This window comes from Cherax quadricarinatus, chromosome 21, assembly GCF_038502225.1.
Source record: "Cherax quadricarinatus isolate ZL_2023a chromosome 21, ASM3850222v1, whole genome shotgun sequence".
Lineage (NCBI taxonomy): Eukaryota > Metazoa > Arthropoda > Malacostraca > Decapoda > Parastacidae > Cherax > Cherax quadricarinatus.
Genome location: NC_091312.1, coordinates 7,017,813 through 7,039,802, shown reverse-complemented (window position 1 = coordinate 7,039,802; position 21,990 = coordinate 7,017,813). Strand labels below are relative to the sequence as shown.

General features: G+C 39.2%; 1 protein-coding gene and 1 long non-coding RNA gene across 4 annotated transcripts in view; one reads left to right on the top strand and one right to left on the bottom strand.

Moving 5' to 3' along the window:
• The window catches only part of LOC128689075 (uncharacterized), an 88,333-nt gene extending 86,406 nt beyond the window's left edge, over nucleotides 1–1,927 (top strand). For all 3 annotated transcript variants that reach the window (XR_011392253.1, XR_011392254.1, XR_008407108.2), the window contains exon 3: nucleotides 1,414–1,927. This is a non-coding gene — a long non-coding RNA (uncharacterized lncRNA). The remainder of the gene's footprint in view (nucleotides 1–1,413) is intronic.
• LOC128689073 (uncharacterized) overlaps nucleotides 1–21,990 on the bottom strand; it is a 172,910-nt gene that overhangs the window by 120,585 nt on the left and 30,335 nt on the right. Inside the window, exon 2 of the mRNA XM_053777154.1 lies at nucleotides 7,585–7,882. Within this exon, the coding sequence (XP_053633129.1) occupies nucleotides 7,585–7,882 (298 nt within the window). The remainder of the gene's footprint in view (nucleotides 1–7,584; nucleotides 7,883–21,990) is intronic.

Genomic DNA, 21,990 nt, shown 5'->3' with positions numbered 1-21,990 from the left:
AGGTTCTTCTTATAGTAAAATCAATCAACATCACCTCTATTTCTATAATATGTTTTCCATTCTATCAATTGAGACCAAGAAAACGAGAATACAACCATAAATACTATACGAAAATAGACCACAAAGTCGGCATTTTAATTAAAAAAAACGGTCGGAGTTTTTTTTTTCTCATTATGCACTGCGTGCTGCAGGATTTTTTTTATATGGTGCACACTGACCACACAGACCCATTATCTCAAATGTGGGCCTACCAGCTTTCTCCTGCTTGATTTGAAGCCGCTAGAATTTATGAGTATACATGTATATACGTCAAACACGGTACCTCGTAAGACGTATATATACGGCCTTAACAGTCAAAGGGTTAATAACATATATAAGTAATAATAGTACATATTATTATTAACATGTATTATTATTAACATGTATGTTATTAAATACCATTGCCTCAATCACTGCCTCTACCACTCCAGTCACACTCAGTCTACAAGCACCAAACACAATGAATTATTGTGAAATGTTTGGAAGAGCAAGGAGACTAATGTTCACTCCAGCATAAACAAAGTCACACTGATGATGTGTCAACCACTCCCTCGTATTTTTGTACAATTTCCTTCTTCAATTATATCATATTTATTATTATTATTATTATTATTACTATTGTTATTATTAGCTGTAGCAGAAATGTTTAATTCTTTGCAGTGTTCAAGAGTAAACACATGATGTCACCGTCTAATACCTGTCCGAATAGCCATTCCAATATGCAGTCATGAATGGGTTTACATTATTTATACTGTACAGTAGTTTAATAGCAAATAATGAACAAACAAAACACTCACCACACTGAGTGGTGGGAAGGCTGGCTGCCAGTTGCGGGGGTCGGAGGGAGGGTAGTAGGGACTCGCAGGAGGCGGGAAACTTAAATATGATTTAGCGGCTGGGAATTTGGTGCCTGGGAATTTGGCAGTTGGGAATTCGCGAATGTGTGAAGCCCGTGAAAGTTGAAAACGTGAATGTTGAGGGAGACCTGTACAGTACCAATGGTATATCTAAGGTATGGCAGGTATGGCACATACCCTAGGCCCACATGGAGGGGCAGTGCACTGAGCAGTTTCTATTAAAGTCAGACAAGCCATACTTGGATAGTGAAAAAAAAAAAAAATTCTTCAGATGTATGATCTATCTTTGATTATCATGGGTGAGAAGCACTAAGATGGCTAGATTATTAAACCATTTACATAAATTATTAGGTAAAAATACAGCACTGGGAGATACATGACCACACACCTCACAGTACCCCTGCTCAGCGCCAATTGGCAGTAAGACCATTCTCCTACGCAAACTAGGGAATTAGAGTTTTGTGCAAAATCTGCAAAATTTAATGTTCTTATTAAAAGTTCCATTTCCTTATTTCAGAGCACTGTGTAAGTAAACCATGAAACATTTCTTCACGAAGAAGGAAGTGGAGCCGAAGGACAGAAGAGACAAAGTTGGAGGTGGAGAAAGCCAAGAAGTTGAGCAAATTCTTAATGTCCTTTGAAAAGCCCAGAACAAGTTGTTCGACATGTTCCATGGAGTCGACTGCACCTTCTACAAGTGTGTTAGAATCCAAAGGTGGATCAAGTACAAATGCATCACAAGCTGAGGGATAAGTCAAGTCAGATAAATCAGAATATGAGGTTATTAAAAGTGAGGCTGCCAAAGAAAATGAACATGACAGGAAGGAAAGACGGTGGTGGCGATGTTGAGTTTATTGACAAGAGTTTTACCTTAAGAGACTGAACCAGACGACATTGAATCTAGAGAACTGGATGGTGCTGAAGAGCCTTGAGCTATCATACCAAAAGTGATTGAATAACCTAACATTGAACTTCTGAAGTTTGGCAAGGATACTGGAAAAGCAATTCTGACTGATGCACCGAGAAAAATAATTAAGAACAGTGAAGGGTCTTTCCTACCAACAAATAACTGCTCAATGAACAAAACTTGGTTCAAGAGGAAATCGAGAAATAGTCATGGTGAGGGAGTGACTTGCTCATGGCTAGACTCTTCCCCTTCTAAAAAGTCTGCTTTTTGTATCTGTTGTCTTCTCTATTCCCAGTCAGACCATCAATCCTCACAGGAGCAGGAAAGTTTATTCAACCAGCGAAAAGCACCTAAAAGGATAAGTGTTCATGACAATGCTAAGAATCATCAGGAGTACTTCACACAGTGGAAAGAAATTCAGCTGAAAACTTCAGTCACAGATTGAGAAGGAAAAACAGAAGTGGCAGAATATCGTGACACGAATGCTTTACTGCATAAAATTTTTTGCAGCTCAGAACCTGGCTTGGTGAGGACACAGAGTCACTTCAGATGGACGATGACTCCAATGTGGGAAATTTCCTTGGCTTACTGAATCTACTGGCCATCTCTGACCCTGTCATGGAAGAACACCTTACTTGTGTGTAAATTAATCCTGGATCCACATCTTATCTTTTACCAGGTGTCCGGAATGAATTCATCCACATGATGGTATCCACAGTTCACCAGAGCTGACTGAAAAGCATTCATAAAGCCAAGTGCTATGGTCTCATGTTCAACTCGAGTCCTGATAAGGCACACTGTGTGCAGATGTCAGAAGTAGTGAGGTATGTGGAAGTTGATTTTGAGAGAAAAACAGTGCTAGAGAGTCCTTCCTTGGTTTTATCCAGATAAGCGAGAAAAACAACCTGGCAGTGTTGGTGAATTGCGGCTATCACTCACTCAACTTGGTGGGTGTACATGTAGCCAAGCAGAATACAATGATGTCATGTTTTTTGGAACCATCAAAGCGCTTTGTATAAAAAAAAAATAAAGCCATGCTTGTGATTGTTATGGTGGAGTCCAAAACCAGGTGGAGTGCAAGTTTTCCGGGACATAAAAGACACTGAAAAGGAGACCAGTGAAACAAGAAGTGATGCAAGGCAGCTGTATAACTGCATGTTAGGTTATGATTCTCTGTCTTTGCCAGGACTTTGGAACAAAGTACAGCCTCTCCTCACCTAGCGACATAGTCGTTTACCAACGGTTCAGACTTACGACAGGCTCTCTGACCAGTATGCATACCTAAATGTATATTAGAGCTAATTTCCTCTGCTCTGTTTATTACAATATACAATACACTACTGTATAATCATTTAAAAATATACCAGAAATGTTATAAATGGTGCAAAGGCAACACTAAAACAATATCAAAGATGGCTGACATAAACCCACTACCATTATAGTAGTAAGTTTTCACTTAGAGACAAATTCGTTTACCAACGAGGTCTCAGGAATGGAACTCCATTGAATTTGAGCACGTCATAGACCAATCTGCATCAGTGTAAGCAAGGAATGTGCAGTTGTAATTTTCATGTAGTGCCATAATTTGTTAAATAAAAAATAATTAGCACGACTTGTATTTTTGAGTTGATTTTATGATGTTAGATGTTTGGACAGGAGCACAATTTCAGTGCTTGCCATAGGCACTATTTTCCATAGATATGCCCCTGCATAGTACACAATGTACACAGGAGCTGTGACAACCCCTGCAACCATAGAAGTGAAAATGAGCAAGCAAGGAAGCAAGCAAGAACACACATGCATGTGTGCATGTGTGCACACACATTTATGGCCCCAACAAACAAACTAACCATCTCCAAAGCAAATAAATGCTCCCTTTCAATTAATGATGCAGTGAACAAGCTTAACTTCTCTACAGTAGGAGTTAATCTTGCAAACATCCCAGAGGCTCACACCAGCATCAGTAGCTATCTAACTGGCATTAACCCTAGTTTCTTTACTTGGCTTTTACCACCTCCTTAGAAATAACTAAAATATAAAATCATTTGAAAATACATCTTGTAACAACTGAATTATCTATAATTACCTGGAGGGTGTTCCAGGGGTCAATGCTCCCACTGCCCGGCAGTGTCCCCCTAGTTGACCCCATCAGTGTAAAATAAGTCTATTACTCAAAAGAACAGATGCCAAACTCTTCATTCTTCACACCCTACCATGCCCCAGAGCCCTAATGCACTAGGTTACTTTGGCTAAACTGGGACTATATGTTTCACTGGTACCCTGTCAACTACTGGATCAGGATTTCACCCTCAATACATGGGTTCCAAGTTTATTCCAGATGGCTTGTAGAATGCCAATACACTACAAAGGCAAAGCCCCCTCAGCACACTTAAGCTGAGGAGCGAGGATTGCCAGGCTTTCCTGAAGGAGTTAAATTCCCCAGTTTCACCACGCACCAGCTTCATCTCTGCATGCTTGATAGTAGTGCTGTGCCATGCCCTACCCCATTACCCTTCACTGCACCCAGGAATTTGCCTAGGGTCTTGGCAGCCAACAACCCAGCACCATCTATGCTACTCTCAAATTTAGTTTTACCTCACGTAGATCTACGTTTGAACCGCTAGTGCTCCGAATGTAGATCTACACTTTTTTTTTTACAAAAGAATGTAAAATAAAACATAGATCTACATTTGGAGCGCTACTGGTACAAACATAGATCTATGTTTGGACAGTTTAAGGGTTAATTTTTGTTCTAAAGGAAGGAAGAAAAACCCCAGATTTGATGGATTACTTGGCAACTTCAATTTTAATCTCGGAGCTTTTTTTTTTTTTTGACCTCTTAACATGAACACATTGGTTCATAAGTTGAGCCTCTCCTATATTGATAAGACTAACTTTTCTCTTTCCTTAAAAGATGTTTAGCCCTGAACTCATCCATTTGGGACATCTTTGATCTGATATTTTTATGGGAAATAAACAGGTATGTCATTTGGGCAGCTTCTGCAATGCATATTTAAAAACATCATGTGGGGTTCTCCTCAGACATACAGCCTCTCCTTGCTTAACGACAGAGTTCCAGTCCAAAGACCACGTCAGAAAACTAATTCGTCACTAAGCAAGGAGTGTACTATAATGGTAGTGGGTTTGTGTCAGCCATCTTTGATATGTTTTAATGTCACCTTTCCACCATTTATAAAATTTTTAATATACAGTGGACCCCCGAGTTTCATCGGCATCGACTTTCGTGAAATCCGACTTTCGGCAAGTTTTTTCGGCAAAATTTAGCCTCATGGTTCGTGATTGGACTCGTGATTCGGCGACCGTCCGGTACCCGTCTGCCCATCACCGGGCACACAAAGCCAGTCTCCCACACCATTCACACTCAGTGTGCCATTGTTTACCAGCACGTGGGCATCACCCTGCGGGTTCATACAATACGTTTCATAATAATCCATTGTTTTTTGTGCTTGCAACTGCTGAATAAGTCACCATGGGCCCAAGGAAAGCTAGTGCAAGCCCTTTGGTAAAAAAAGTGAGGAACACGATCGAATTCAAGCAGGAAATCATTGAAAAATATGAGAGCGGAGTGCGTGTTACAGAACTTGCCAGGATGTATGGCAAACCCCACTCAACCATGGGGTAAGGCTTGGGAAGGAGTGACTTGCAGAACTTTGAATTCTGCTTGGAGAAAATTGTGTCCAGAATGTGTACAAGAGAGATTTTGAAGGGTTTGGGGCTGACCCTAAGGAGCCTATGCCAGTTGTGGAATCTATTGTGGCATTGGGGAAGTCCCTGGGGTTGGAGGCGAGTGGCGAGGATGTGGAAGAGTTGGTGGAGGACCACAAGGAAAAGCTAACCAATGAAGAGCTGCAAGAGCTTCATCTGCAACAGCAAGAGATCACAGCTCAGGAAATTGTGGCAGAGGAGGAGGAAGAGAGATGGAGGAAGGTGCCTTCTTCAAAGATTAAGGACATTTGTGCAAAGTGGACTCAAGTGCAAACATTTATGGATGAACTTCACCCTGACAAAGCTGTTGCAGGCCGTATTGGCAACATGTACAATGACAGTGTTGTGTCCCACTTCAGACAAATCTTAAAGAAATGCCAGAAACAGCTTTCTGGACAGATATTTTGTATGACAGGGTTTCAGTGACTCAAGTTGTTTCCAGTATCTTTAAAAAACAAAAAAGGGAAGTAACCCCAGATAAGAACTTTGTACCTGAAGTCCTAATGGAAGGAGATTCTCGTTCCAAACAATAGTGTACACCTTCCTCCTATCCCCTCCTCCCGTCTTCCATCCACCCAGAAGTCTTCAGTAAAGGTAAGTGTAATGTTATTATTATTTTTCATATGTATGTACTTGATTTCTCATTGTTTTCAGTATGTAAATCTTTATTTAATTTGAAAAAATATTTTATTTTAATATTTTTGGGTGTCGGGAACAGATTAATTTTATTCCCATTATTTCTTAAGGGGAAAATGGTTTCGCCATTCGGCAATTTCGACATTCGGCAGACTCTCTGGAACAGATTAATCACGAAACTCGGGGGTCCACTGTATTTTTAAATGTTTATACAGTAGTGTAGTGTATATTGTAATAAAGAGAATAGAGGAAATCAGCTCTAATATATATACATTATTTAGGTATGCATACTGGTCAGAGAGCCTGTCGTAAGTCAGAGTCGTCGGTAAATGAGTAAGTCGCTAAGTGAGGAAAGGCTGTAAAAGATCTTCATCAATATAACTATTGGTCAAGTTATTCCCATTATATGTCAAAGTGAAAAGAACCAAACCATACTAAGGGTGGGGTTAGAACCCACGATCAGTCTCTCAAAAAACTTGCATTTGTGGTCACAGTGGTGCCTATGCTAACCTTTCTACGGTGTAGAAATATACCTAGTTGGATGAATCTTATTGTGGCTAGTTGGCCCAGTGGCTAACGTGACAGTCTGGAATTTTGAGACTCTCCGATTGCGGGTTCTAACTCTGTCCATGGTATGGTTTGTTTGCAATTACGGTTTTGTGAGTAATGTCTAAGTGTTTCGAAAAGTCCATTATAATCTGCCAAGCAAAAATGTGCGACCTTTATTATCATACTTCTGTGCAATATTATAAGCTTAAGATTTATGGTCACTTGTGTCAAGTTCTTCACTGAGCTCTAGATTATTTACAAGGGTCTCCTTCCTTGTCAGAACTAAATCAAATTGGTTATTATATCTCTAGTTGGTTCTGTAACAAAGTGCTTTATAAAGAAATCCCAGACAGCCTCTAAGAAATTGTACTTCAGCCTTTTAAAACTAAATGTGCTGTGTCACAGTTTGAAAATCATAACAGAACCTTTAACCCGACAAGAACAGTTTTAATAAATATGGTCATTACTAGTAACTAAGAGCTCCATCAGGTTAGGTAACTAACATGGAGTTCTTAGGCTTGCTAGAGGAAAAGGATCAGGCGAAGGATTTACCTGAATGGAGCGAGTAAATCTGGATTTAATGAGGGACGGCATGCAAGCGGGTAGGTGTAGATAGGGGTAAATGTGTGTGAAGAAGCTGGCTTCATATGTGACAGAATAATCAATCAGGGGCTCTAAGACGTCTGCTGAATGTTTCATGTCTACAGACAGAGGCCTTCACACTAAGCATTAAAACAGTATACTAGCTAGCATTCCTGCTGGAGGACACTTCACAACCAATCATGGGCAAAAACACTTAGACCATGTTTGTTTGTTTGTTTGTTTGTTACAGAGGATAGTAGTGAATGACATTAATAAACAGTACATTACCCGCCTCTGGTTGTGGCAACTGGGAAATATCTGGATATAGTGCATTTCCCCCATGGCACACTGGTGGAGCAGGGATTTGCCCAGAAGGAGGGTAGCTAAGTGGATGACCTGTTGGGTATCCCTCTTGATAAGCTGGTGGAGGAGAGCTGTAAGGTGCTCCAGGAGGCGGGGCACAGTAGGGAATCACACCAGCAGGCACTGGCCCTGCAAGCTGTACACCAGGAGGGCAATATGGAGGTGGGGCACTAGGGTAGTACGGGGGAGGTGGTCGACCTGGGGGTACCCCGCTGCTGCCAATCTGAAAAAGAAAAAAATAATAATTTATTAAAATATAAGCACAGGTTTTAACCCTAGTGTGCATTTTTTGCTGCAGCATCTCTTAACCCTTTCCGGGTTTCGGCCATACTAGTACGGCTTATGCGCAGGGGTTTTTGACGTACTAGGACGCATAAATTCTAGCGCTATCAAATCTCGCGGGAAAAGGCTGGTAGGCCTAGATGTGAGAGAATGGGTCTGTGTGGTGGGTGTGCACAGTAGAAAAAAAATCTGGGACCCAGTGGTGCATTGTGGGAATGCCATCTTAGTAAACAATGTCCACCATGCCTCGCGGTAAGAAGTTCCTCACTCCTCGGCAAATTGGGACACTTTTGTTCCCCAGTGACAGTTCTAATATAGATGGAAGTGCCAGTGAAGATGAGTTTCAAGGTTTTGGTGAGGTTTTGACCGAAACTAATGACCATAATATCGGTAATAGTGAGGAAAACCCAGACAACCCTCAGCCTTCCACCTCTGCTGCTGGGCCGTCTTGTTTACACTCAGTTGTACCAGAATCAAAGAGGAAACTCCTATTTTCCCAAATCCCAGACTCAGATGTGAGCATTTGTGATGACAGTGATAGTGATTATGAACTACAAGCTCATCAAACTAGTTCCAGTAGTGATAGTAAAGTGCAATATTCCCCAGTGAAGCGTCAGTATATACGACGATATATGCACTCTGGTAGTGTGCCATATGCTATTCCAAGGGGAAGGAGTACATCTCGAGTACATCCCGTGGCTGTACAACAGAAACTGACAGTGAAAATGACAATGATAGTATTGCAATTGGAATGGAAAATGTGCATGGTGGTGGTGGTGGTGCCGGGCGTGAGGCACCAGCAGTGGGCCATGCTGCCACCCACGCCGCTGCCTCAGCTAATCTACAACAAAGGCCACCATCCCCCACCCACCCACCCACCACACCAGCCTCCACAACCACAACCTCCACAACCACAACCACCTGTCATTGTCCAGTACCCACCAGCAGACCGCACCTGGGATTGGCAGGAAGCTGTCAATTTTGTTCCAAATCCCCACCAGTTTGATGACAACCAAAGTGGAATACGGCCATCCTGTACACTTGGGAACAATGCCAGTGAACTGGAATGTTTCGAGTTATTCTTTAACGAACCCCTGATGGAAAGTATTGTCATGGAAAGCAACACATACTACGAGTACACCATGGAAAACACAATAATTTCACCAAAATCATGTCTACACCAGTGGAAGGAGACAACTGTGGATGAGATGTATCTTTTCTTTGCCACAATAATGCTTATGCCACATGTGTATAAGCACAAAGTGAAATCATACTGGTCAACAGACCGCCTGATTGCAACCCAAGGTTTCAGTGATATAATGCCAGTGAATCGGTTTGTGCTAATGTTACGTATGCTTCACTTCTCAGACAAAACCAGGCCTGACAGAAACGACAGGTTAAATAAGATTAGGCATGTGTTTGTGTATCTGAAAGAGAAATTCAATATGTATTTTTATCCCTTCAGGAAGCTTGTAATTGACGAGTCTTTGATTCTGTTCAAAGGAAGACTCTCTTTCAAGCAGTACATACCAAGCAAGAGGAAACGCTTTGGTATAAAGTTGTTTGTGCTTTGTGACTGTTACAGTGGTCTGGTATTGGATATTATTGTGTACACTGGAAGTTATACATTGCAAAATACCAGGAAGTTATTGGGCATCTCTGGCGATGTGGTTAGAAGAATGATAGAACCATACCTTGGTAAGGGGTATATATTATATACAGATAATTGGTACACAAGCCCCTTACTCAGTGATTTTTTGTGAGTGAGCATGACAGATGTGTGTGGCACAGTGCGTGCAAATCGGAAACACATGCCCAGGTTTGACACTGGCACCCGTAGAGGTGAGGTGCAGGCGTTTGCTGCCAATGGCATCATGGCATTTCGGTGGCATGACAAACGAGATGTCACACTATTGTCATCAGTTCACCCTAATGAAATGGCAGACACTGGCAGGCAGCATAGAGAGAGCAATGAACCCATTCTTAAACCTGCAGCTGTGATTGATTACACCTTCAATATGCGCTCAGTGGACAAATATGACATGCAGATTGGGTTTGCTGATTGTGTTCGCAAGAGTTATAAGTGGTACATAAAAATTTTTCCATCTTCTGGACATTTCCATGCTGAATGCTTATAATATATATAAGATGAGGACCAGAAAAAAACCACCATACGGCGAATTCTGTTTGTCTGTCATCAGATAAATAGTATTCAAGTACGAAGGAACACCTGCAATAGACCGCCCACTAAATTTTCAACAACTTCCTTCTCGTTTGAAGCATGGTGATCATTTCCTGGTAAAACTGAGTGCTACTGCTTTCAAGAAAAAGGCTCAGAAGAGGTGTTACATCTGTGTACATACAAGAAAATGCCCACAACAATGCAGAGACATTCGTTTTATGTGTGAGGAATGTAAAACACCACTGTGCATGACACCATATTTCAAAGACTTCCACAGGCTGCAGAACTTCTAGAAACATTCCCTGTGACTGTATATGTGTATATAAAATATAGAAAAATAGTAATAAACAACATTTCATATCATTTGTTTATGTAAATATTTTTTGTAAACAAATCAATGACAACAGTGTTTATGCCCTTATTGTGTAGTATTGAAAAAGAAATAACTTACAAAATACTGATCATACTGGTCTCACAGGCCATAAAAGTTACTTGGAGAAAGAAAAATTAAAAAATAATAGAAATTAGTACATAAAGTAAATAAATGACTACCTCACTGGCAACTACCCGAACACACTGTTCCTAGCTCCGACTAACCCATACGAAGTCTCCCTTATTATCGAAGCACTGAAAAACAAGGCAGGAGATTTAAATACCTTACCACCCTTTATATACAAAAAAGCGTCACAAGTACTATCACCAATCATTGCAACACTCTTTAACAAATCCATTGAATCCTCCACCTTCCCTACAGTTCTCAAAATAGCAACGGTCACCCCGATCCATAAAGGAGGAGACCAAACAGAGTTGAATAACTATATAGGCCAATATCCAATTTACACCCTCTCAAAAATCTTCGAAAAATTAATTCATAAACGAATCTACTCCTACCTCATCTCCCAAAACATTCTCAACCCCTTCCAATTTGGATTCAGGCCTAATAAAAATACTAATGATGCTTTTATACACATGCTAGAACATATATACATTGCAATAGAGAAAAAAGAAGTCCCACTGGGGATCTTCATTGACTTACGTAAAGCTTTTGATACAGTTGACCATGACTTGCTCCACGTAAAATTGTCTCACTATGGTATAAGAGGGCACTCCCTCAACTACCTCAAGTCTTACCTCAGCAACAGAAGCCAATATGTGTACGCAAATGGGGCAAGCTCTTCCGCACAACCAATTACAGTTGGTGTCCCACAGGGAAGTGTCCTTGGCCCTCTTCTATGACACTACATACGTCTTCTCTCACCCGAGCCCAGTCATGCTAGCCAATACGTACTGTAAACACCGAATTACAGAAAATATCTACCTGGATGAGGACTAACAAACTTACACTAAACATTGACAAAACCTACTTCATTCAGTTTGGTAACAGAGCTACAGATGTACCTCTTAACATAACGATAAACGGATCACCTATCACAAAGCTAACAGGGAAAATTCTTAGGAATCCACCTCGATAATAGACTCAAATTTCATACACATATACAACAAATTTCTAAGAAAATTTCCAAGACTGTAGGCATACTATCGAAGATACGGTACTATGTTCCACAGTCAGCCCTCCTGGCCCTTTATCACTCTCTTATTTACCCCTATCTCACCTATGGAATTTGTGCATGGGGCTCAACAACAATTAACCATCTCAGACCACTAATTACCCAACAAAAGGCTGCAGTTAGAATGATGATAAATTCTCACTACAGGCAACACACTCCACCAATATTCAAAACACTCAACCTACTCACCATACAAAACATCCATACTTATTATTGCACCTATTATATACATAGAACACTTAACTCTGATATTAACCCTCCCCTCAAACATCTCCTTGCCAACCTCAACAGAACACATGACCATAACACAAGGCACAGATCACTCTTTGATGTTCCTCGTGTCCATCTCACGCTATGCAAAAACTCAATGCACATAAAAGGCCCTAAAATCTGGAATTCATTACCTGTAAATATAAAAGAAACACTACCTGTTTATAAATTCAAGTCTCTTCTCAAAGTTCACTTACTCACTCAAAACCAAATAAATACTGAATAACTGAACCTTATAAATTGTATATCCAAAATGTTACTCACAATTATATCACATAAATGTTAAACCTAGGACCCAATCTAACTTTGTTATTTTTTTAAATACACTACCTAACAGAATACTCCATTCTACTGAATGAACAGCAATGCATGCAACCATATGACCTGTCTTTGTAATACTCATTTGTGCTTTATAGTTATCTGTTTACAATAATGTCTTATCACTGATTTCATCATTGCTTAGTTAATCTTAAGTTAATTTTAAGCCAGCCCGTAATGCTATGCATATAAGTGGCTTTGGCATGCTGCTCTTACCTGTATTTTTTTTTGTACCTCTGTATGTATGCTAAAATTTCTAAATAAATAAATAAATAAATAAAGAATACCGGGTGACGGCAGTCGGCGATGTTGCCACATGGTGCCCCTTTTTCGCCAACTTCACGCCTCCATATCTCGGTAAGTATTGATGGTAAAAAATTTTTGTTTAGCCTATAATGTTTAGAAAAATAAACTTTTTTCATAAGAAAAATTTTTTTTTTTTTGTTTTTTTTTTTTAAATTTGGCCAACCCTGAGAACAAGTCTCTGACAGGGCCTGTCGACCTTGAAAGGGTTAACAGCACAAGATTGGGCACTGCTGCTTATTAATTCCCAAAGAGGTACCATAAGTGGTTATTTGAATGTGTTTTTTTTTCTTAATTTTTATTTATAAATCATGAATGAATTGTCCAATTGACTGCAAATTTACAAGCTGGTAAACTATAATTAGGGAGATGTTCACGTAACTATTAGCATGTGAGAGTGCCCTTTGGTATATGTATTTTATATACCATTTCCAATTTTGGTTTGTGTGAGATAACCTCCAGTCTTCTAACTGACTTTACTCTCCTAACCCTGTTTTATCTTGTTACAAAACACTGTTACTGCAGTGGGATAGTGCCAATTTCCCAACTTTTAAAATGGTGTAGTATTGTTTTCCATGAAATAACTTCAGTATGCTATGCCTCTTAGAATGGCTTGAACGTTTGATGCAGCTTACTGACAGGATAATACCCAACATCTTAAGACACTGCAGATGTAAATTTGCCAGTTTATTAACAGCAATAAACTAGAAATTTATGAAATCCAAGCAATAACTGAAGAATGCCTCTTCAGATAAGTTTCAAATCCTAAACACAGACATGATGCATAAAATAATGAAAGGAATCGACAAGGTGGAAAGGCAAAGAATGTTTCGGAGATGGGACAAAGGAGCAAGAGGACACAACTGGAAGTTAAAAACTCAGAAGAGTACATGTATACCTGGAGGGTGTTTTGGGGGTTGACGTCCTCGTGCCCAGTCCATGACCAGGCCTCGTGGTGAATCAGGGCCTGATCAACCAGGCTGTTATTGCTGGCTGCATGCAAACCGATGTACAAACCACAGCCTGGTTGATCGGAAACTGACTGTAGGTGCCTGTCCAGATCCCCATTATGTATGCTGGGAGGCAGTTGAATAGTCTTGGAGTCTCTGACACTTACTCTTAGCATAGTCATGACATCCCTGCTTTTCATGGGGGGAGGAATGTTGCACTGCCTGCCAAGTCTTTTGCTTTCTTAGGGAGTAATTTCCTTGTGTAGATTTGGGACTAATCTCTCTTAAGATTTTCCAAGTGTATATAATCATGCATCTTCCTTGCCTGCATTCTAAGGAGTACAGGTCAAGGTACTTAAACTGTTCCCAGTAATTTAGGTGCTTTATTGTACTTATATGTTCAGTAAAAGTTCTCTGTATATTCTCCAGGTCTGCAATTTCACCTGCCTTGAAGGGGACTGTTAGAGTACAGCAATATTCCAGCCTAGAGGGAACAAGTGATTTAAGAACATAAGAAAGAAGGACTACTGCAGCAGGCCTGCTGACCCATGCGAAGCAGGTTCACATCACCCCCCCCTGCTTAGACCAATGACCCACCTAGCCAGGTCACTTCCACTTAAGGAAGGAGCATGACATCAGACCTAGTAGCACAAGCTAGTCAGGTCCAACTCACACCGACCCACACCCACTCATGTATTTATCTAACCTATTTTTAAAACTACACAACGTTTTAGCTTCTATGACAGTACTCGAGAGTTTGTTCCACTCATCTACAACTCTATTATCAAACCAGTGCTTCCTTATATCCTTCCTGAATCTGAATTTTTCCAACTTGAAACCATTGCTGCGAGTCCTGTCTTGGTTGGAAATTTTCAGCACGCTATTTACATCCCCTTTGTTTATTCCTATTTTCCATTTATACACCTCAATCATATCCCCCCTAATTCTACACCTTCCTAGAGTGCAGATTCAAGGCCCTCAGTCTATCCTCATCGGGAAAGATTTCTGATACATGGGATCAACTTTGTCATCCTCCTCTATGTTTTCCAGTGCACTTATATCCATTCTGTAATACGGTGACCAGAACTGTGCAGCATAATCTAAATGAGGCCTAACCAAGGATATACAGAGTTGAAGAACAACCTGCGGACTTCTATTATTTAAACTTCTTGATATCAGGCCAAGGATTCTGTTAGCTTTATTGTGAACACCAATGCCCTGTTGTCTTGGTTTTGGATTACTGATAACCAGAACTCCAAAATCTTTTTCGCAATCAGTAATATTAAGATCTACATCATTTAGTTTATATGTGGCATGGTTATTTTCCTGTCCAACATTTAGAACTTTGCATTTGTCCATATTAAACTGCATCTGCCACTTCTCCGACCATTGCATCAGTCTATTCAAATCATCCTGGAGTGCTCTGATGTCCACATTAGAATGAATTGGATGGCCTATTTTGGTGTCATCAGCAATTTTGCTTATGTCGCTATTTATTCCCTCATCTATGTCATTTATGTAAATTGTGAACAATAACGGGCCCAACACTGACTCCTGCAGAACACCACTTGTGATGTGCCCCCATTCTGATTTCTCCCCATTTATGCAAACTCTCTACTGCCTATTTGTCAACCATGCCTCTACCCAGGAAAAAAAATTCTCCTCCTATTCAGTGTGCCTTAAGTTTCCTCAATAGCCTTTGGTGTGGAACTCTATCAAAAGCCTTACTGAAGTCTATATACACAATATCACATTCATTACCATGATCTACCTCCTTGAACACCTTAGTGAAAAAAGTTAGTAAATTCATAAGACAGGAATGCCCCTTTGTAAAACCATGTTGAGATTCATTAATCAATTTATGCCCTTCAAGATGGCTATGAATTGCTTCAGCAATTACTGATTTCATAAATTTTCCCACTATGGATGTAAGGCTTATTGGTCTAGCTCGAAGCTGAGGACCTGTCACCTGCCTTGTAAATAGGTATTACATTTGTCATTTTCCACTTATCAGGCACTATGCCAGTTGGTAGTGATATGTTGAAAAGATTAGCCAAAGGTTTGCTAAGTTCCTCTTTACATTCCTTTAAAACTCTTGCAAACAATTCATCAGGGCCTGGGGATTTGTTAGGTTTTAATTTCTCTATCTGTCTGAGGACCATGTCACTAGTTACCGCAATCGTGCATAGTTTATTATTGTCCTGTTCTACATAATTTATTATTTCTGGAATTTCACTAGTATCTTCCTGGGTAAAAATTGAGAGGAAGTAAATATTGAAAATTTCACACATCCTTATCACTATCAGTGATATGACCTGAGTTACTCTTAAGTGGGCCTATCTTGTCCCTAATCTTACTTCTGTATACCTGAAAGAACCCTCTTGGGTTAGTCTTCGAATCCCTTGCGACCTTAGCCTCATAACCCCTTTTTGCTTCTCTTATTCCTTTTTTTTTTATTTCTCTCTTTAATTGAATTATTATTATTATAATCAAAAAAGAAGCGCTAAGCCACAAGGTCTTTAATTGAAAATATTTATTTCTTAACTGCCCATCTCTTCTTTTGATATGCCTATATATGCCTCTCTTTTGACCAATAAGATGTTTTAATCTATTGTTCATCCATTTGGGATCATTTTTTTTTTTGTTAGATCTAATTTCCCTACTCAGAACAAAAGTTGTTTGGGCAGCTAGAACTATGCTCTGAAAAAGTCATATTGGCAACCAACACCACCTACCTGACCCATAGTCGGGTCATCCCAATTTAGCCAACCCAGGTAATTTCTCAGTCCCATGATATCGGCCAAGCGAAAGACTAGGACAGAGATTTGATTGCAGTTATCTGGATAATTCCATGATATATTGTAACTAAGTGATTTGTGGTCGCTTTCCCCAAGCTCATCATTAACCTCAAGATTATTAATTAGTGATTCTTTGTTGGCAAGAATCAAGTCAAGCAGATTGTTTCCTCTAGTTGGTTCTGTCACAAACTGTTTTACAAAGCAATCCTGAACAGTATCAAGAAAGTCACTAAACTCCTGTTACACTGTTCCAATCAATTTGTCTAAAGTTAAAATCTCCCATTAACACATTTTCATATCTAGATGCCTCATGAATTTTGTCCCATAACAGCTTACTGTACTCCCTATCAAGGTTTGGGGGCCTATAAATCACACCCAGAATTAATGTGTCACAACCCTAGAGAAACTGTAGCCAGCCAAACAGATTCTGTGTCCGATGTTTCTAATCTTATATCATGTCTAACACAACAATTTAAATTATGTCTGACATACATTGCCACTCCACCACCCTTCCTGTTGACCATATCAGTGTAGAATAGATTATAATCCTGTATGTTGCATTCAGAAGGCATTTCTCTATCTTTCAGGTTGAACCAGGTCTCTGTTATAGCAATAATATCTATTACCTGCACTTGCAAGTAATCCTAGCTCATCTATCTTATTTCTTAGACTCCTACTATTTGTATAGTAAACCTTAACCCTTTCAGGGTCCGTCCCATAGATCTACGGCTTTACGTTCAAGGTCCAAACTGTAGATCTATGTCACGAGCTCAGCTCACTCTGATAAACTGTGAGTGGTACATTTGGGCCTAGATATGAGAGAATACATCTATGTGGTATGTGTGCACCACATAAAACAGATCCTGCAGCACACTGTGTATAATGAGAGAAAAAAAATTAAATCATGATTTTTCAATTAAAACAGTGACTTTGCAGTGTTTTTTCGTATGTTTATAGTTGTATTTGCGATTTCTTGGTCTCATTTGATAGAATGGAAGACATATTACAGAAATAGAGATATTTTGATTGGTTTTAGCACTGGAAATGGCTTGAAACTGAGCTCAAAGTAGCAGAAATGTTTAATTTTTGACGATATTCAGGAGTAAACAAACGACCTCACACATCTAATACATGCCAGCTGGTGGGTCTAATATACATTCACAAATATGGTGATGATATTTATACAATTATTACAGTATTGCATAACAGTAAATCTTCTATTTTTTGGTGTGAATAAAAATTCATTATGTGAATAAAAAATCAAAATGGAATTTATTTGTAAAGCCTCAAAACGTAACTAATGAACAGAGGAAATGTTAGTTTAGTTCCAGGAATACCTACATTGTTTATTCTGGACCCTATTTTGAAATTGGAATATTTTGAACTTTGTGTTAAATTGGCCAAATTAACAATTTCCGATCACTTTAATTTGTAGTTGAAACAGTTGACTTGGCGATTTCTTGTGCTCAATCGATAGAATAGAAGTAATACTAGTGAAATAGCTAAGAATTTGGTTGACTGGAATAATGTAATTGGCCTAAAATGGGAGTCAAAGTCGGTAAAATCGCAGATTCGTAAATGTCGCTGACACATCAAAATTCGCGAGAGCATAATTTCGTTAATTTTCCATCAAATTTCGTACTTTTTGTTTTATTACCTTCACAAAAAGATTCTCTACCATTTCATAAGAAAAAATAACAAATTTTTTTTTTTAAATTCTTGGACACTGGGGCACCACTTCAGATTTGGGCCTTGGACCCTGAAGGGGTTAAAAGGGAGCTAGTCACTTGTTGCCCTCTACATCCCTAGTTTTGAAGTGTCTCATTATCCATCCTATCATTTTCCTAGCAGATGTGGTAGAAATATAGTTGTGATCTTTGAAAGTGAAATTCTCTGATATTATCATTCCCAGGTCCTTCACTTTAGTTTTTCACTCCATTGTGAGGTTGGAACTTTTTATTTCCTTGAGTTTTCCTAGCAGAGTAATTGAACTTTGTCTTCATTGTACTTCACATTGTTTTCTGGGGCCCATTTAAAGACTTGGTTAATGTCTGCTTGGAGATTTGCAATATCCTTAATAGATGACACTGTCATCCAAATTCTTGTATCAGCAAAGAACATGGAGCTATAGCTTACATTTCTGTCTGTCATATTTATTTATTTATTTATTTATTTAAAAATTTGAGCACACATACAGAGGTACAAAAAATACAGATAAGAGCAGCATGCCAAAGCCACTTATACTATGCATAGCATTACGGGCTGGCTTAAAATTAACTTAAGATGAACTAAGCAATGATGACATCAGTGATAAAACTTTAATGTAAACAGATTACTATAAAGCACAAGTGAGTATTACAAAGACAGGTCATATGGTTGTATGCATTGTTGTACATTCAGTAGAATGGAGTATTCTGTTAGGTAGTGTATTTAAAAAATAATAAAGTTAGATTGGGTTTTAGGTTTAACATTTATGTGATATAATTGTGAGAAACACTTAAGATATACAATTTATAAGGTTCAGTTATTCAGTATTTATTTGGTTTTGGGTGAGTAAGTGATCTTTGAGAAGAGACTTGAATTTATAAACAGGTAGTGTTTCTTTTATATTTACAGGTAATGAGTTCCAGATTTTAGGGCCTTTTATGTGCATTGAGTTTTTGCATAGTGTGAGATGGACACGAGGAACATCAAAGAGTGATCTGTGCCTTGTGTTATGGTCATGTGTTCTGTTGAGGTTGGCAAGGAGATGTTTGAGGGGAGGGTTAATATCAGAGTTAAGTGTTCTATGTATGTAATAGGTGCAGTAATAAGTATGAATGTTTTGTATGGTGAGTAGGTTTAGTGTATTGAATATTGGTGGAGTGTGCTGCCTATAGTGAGAATTTGTTATTCTAACTGCAGCCTTTTGTTGGGTAATTAGTGGTCTGAGATGGTTACTTGTTGTTGAGCCCCATGCACAAATTCCATAGGTGAGATAGGGGTAAATAAGAGAGTGATATAGGGCCAGGAGGGCTGACTGTGGAGCATAGTACCGTATCTTCGATAGTATGCCTACAGTCTTGGAAATTTTCTTAGAAATTTGTTGTATATGTGTATGAAATTTGAGTCTATTATCAAGGTGGATTCTTAAGAATTTTCCCTCTGTTAGCTTTGTGATAGGTGATCCGTTTATCATTATGTTAAGAGGGACATCTGTAGCTCTGTTACCAAACTGAATGAAGTAGGTTTTGTCAATGTTTAGTGTAAGTTTGTTAGTCCTCATCCAGGTAGATATTTTCTGTAATTCGGTATTTACAGTATTGGCTAGCGTGACTGGGCTCAGGTGGGAGAAGACGTATGTAGTGTCATCTGCAAATAGTGTGGGTTTGAGTAATTGCGAAGCATTATGAGGATGAGGAAAAGGTTGGGAGCAAATACTGTACCTGGTTGAACAGCTTTTCACTGTAGCTTGCCTCTGACTTTACTCATAGGGATGCTAGAAAGTATTTCTACAGCCTTAGAGTTTGTCAGGAAGGGCCCCTCAAGGAAGGTTCCTTGATGTTGGTGAGGGGCTCTTGATTTAGGGAATTGGATCTGTGCTCCAGTTCCCCGAATTAAGCCTGAATGCCTTCCACATCCCCCCCCAGGCGCTGTATAATCCTCCGGGTTTAGCGCTTCCCCCTTGATTATAATAATAAATTGTCAGGAAGGGGACCAATCTGAAGAGTGAAGCAGTGGAGGCAGAATCCATACATAGCTTTAAGAAGAGGTATGATAAGACTCAGAGCAGGGGCAGAGTGGACCTAGTAGTGACTAGCAAAGAAGCAGGACCAGGAGCTATGACTTGACCCTTCCAACCACACACAGGTGAGTACACACACACAAACTTTTAATAAAGCAAATAATATAAGTGCCGTACATAGAAGGTAAAAATAAATACTGGTGTTGGCAGAGCTCTTGAACACCAAAATATTCATGAAATATTCTTGTCCACCAGGTCTTGCCTAGCACTGATACTAATACCTACACCTAAACTAATGCTCACATTACACCAAGGTATTACACCAAGCCCATGCCATGTGTAAAGGTAGAAAGTTGAAAATGAACATAGATAAGAGTAAGGTAATGAGGGTATCAAACAATTTAAACAAAGAAAAATTGGATATCACATTGGAGGGAGGGAGTATGGTATTGGAGAATTCTGTAGGCCAGTCAACCGTACCCAGCTCTGTTGTGAAGTTATTTACTGATGCCTCATCACGGAGTCTATAAATGACCTTACTGTTTTCCACTGGTTTACTAATATCTGTTAAGAGGAAGGTGGGATAGTGGTTAGTAGTGCTGTCTGTAATTATCCCTAATTTACGGGGAGCTAGTATATTTATTTATTTATTTATTTATTTAATAATTTGAACACACATACAGAGGTACAAAAAAATACAGGTAAGAGCAGCATGCCAAAGCCGCTTGTATGCATAGCATTACGGGCAGGCTTAAAATTAACTTAAGATTAACTAAGCAATGATGTAATCAGTGATAAAACATTATTGTAAACAGATAACAATAAAGCACAAATGAGTATTACAAAGACAGGTCATATGGTTGGATGCATTGCTGTACATTCAGTAGAATGGAGTATTCTGTTAGGTAGTGTATTTAAAAAATAAAGTTAGATTGGGTCTTAGGTTTAACATTTATATGATATAATTGTGAGAAACATTTAAGATATACAATTTATAAAGTTCAGTTATTCAGTATTTATTTGGTTTTGGGTGAGTAAGTGATCTTTGAGAAGAGACTTGAATTTGTAAACAGGTAGTGTTTCTTTTATATTTACAGGTAATGAATTCCAGATTTTAGGGCCTTTTATGTGCATTGAGTTTTTGCATAGTGTGAGATGGACACGAGGAACATCAAAGAGTGATCTGTGCCTTGTGTTATGGTCATGTGTTCTATTGAGGTTGGCAAGGAGATGTTTGAGGGGAGGGTTAATATCAGAGTTAAGTGTTCTATGTATGTAATAGGTGCAGTAATAAGTATGGATGTTTTGTATGGTGAGTAGGTTTAGTGTTTTGAATATTGCTGGAGTGTGCTGCCTATAGTGAGAATTTGTTATCATTCTGACTGCAGCCTTTTGTTGGGTAATTAGTGGTCTGAGATGGTTAATTGTTGTTGAGCCCCATGCACAAATTCCATAGGTGAGATAGGGGTAAATAAGAGTGATATAGGGCCAGGAGGGCTGACTGTGGAACATAGTACCGTATCTTCGATAGTATGCCTACAGTCTTGGAAATTTTCTTAGAAATTTGTTGTATATGTGTATGAAATTTGAGTCTATTATCAAGGTGGATTCCTAAGAATTTTCCCTCTGTTAGCTTTGTGATAGGTGATCCGTTTATCATTATGTTAAGAGGGACATCTGTAGCTCTGTTACCAAACTGAATGAAGTAGGTTTTGTCAATGTTTAGTGTAAGTTTGTTAGTCCTCATCCAGGTAGATATTTTCTGTAATTCGGTATTTACAGTATTGGCTAGCATGACTGGGCTCGGGTGAAAGACGTATGTAGTGTCATCTGCAAATAGTGTGGGTTTGAGTAATTGCAAAGCATTTGGTAGGTCATTTATGTATAGGAGAAAGAGAAGAGGGCCAAGGACACTTCCCTGTGGGACACCAACTGT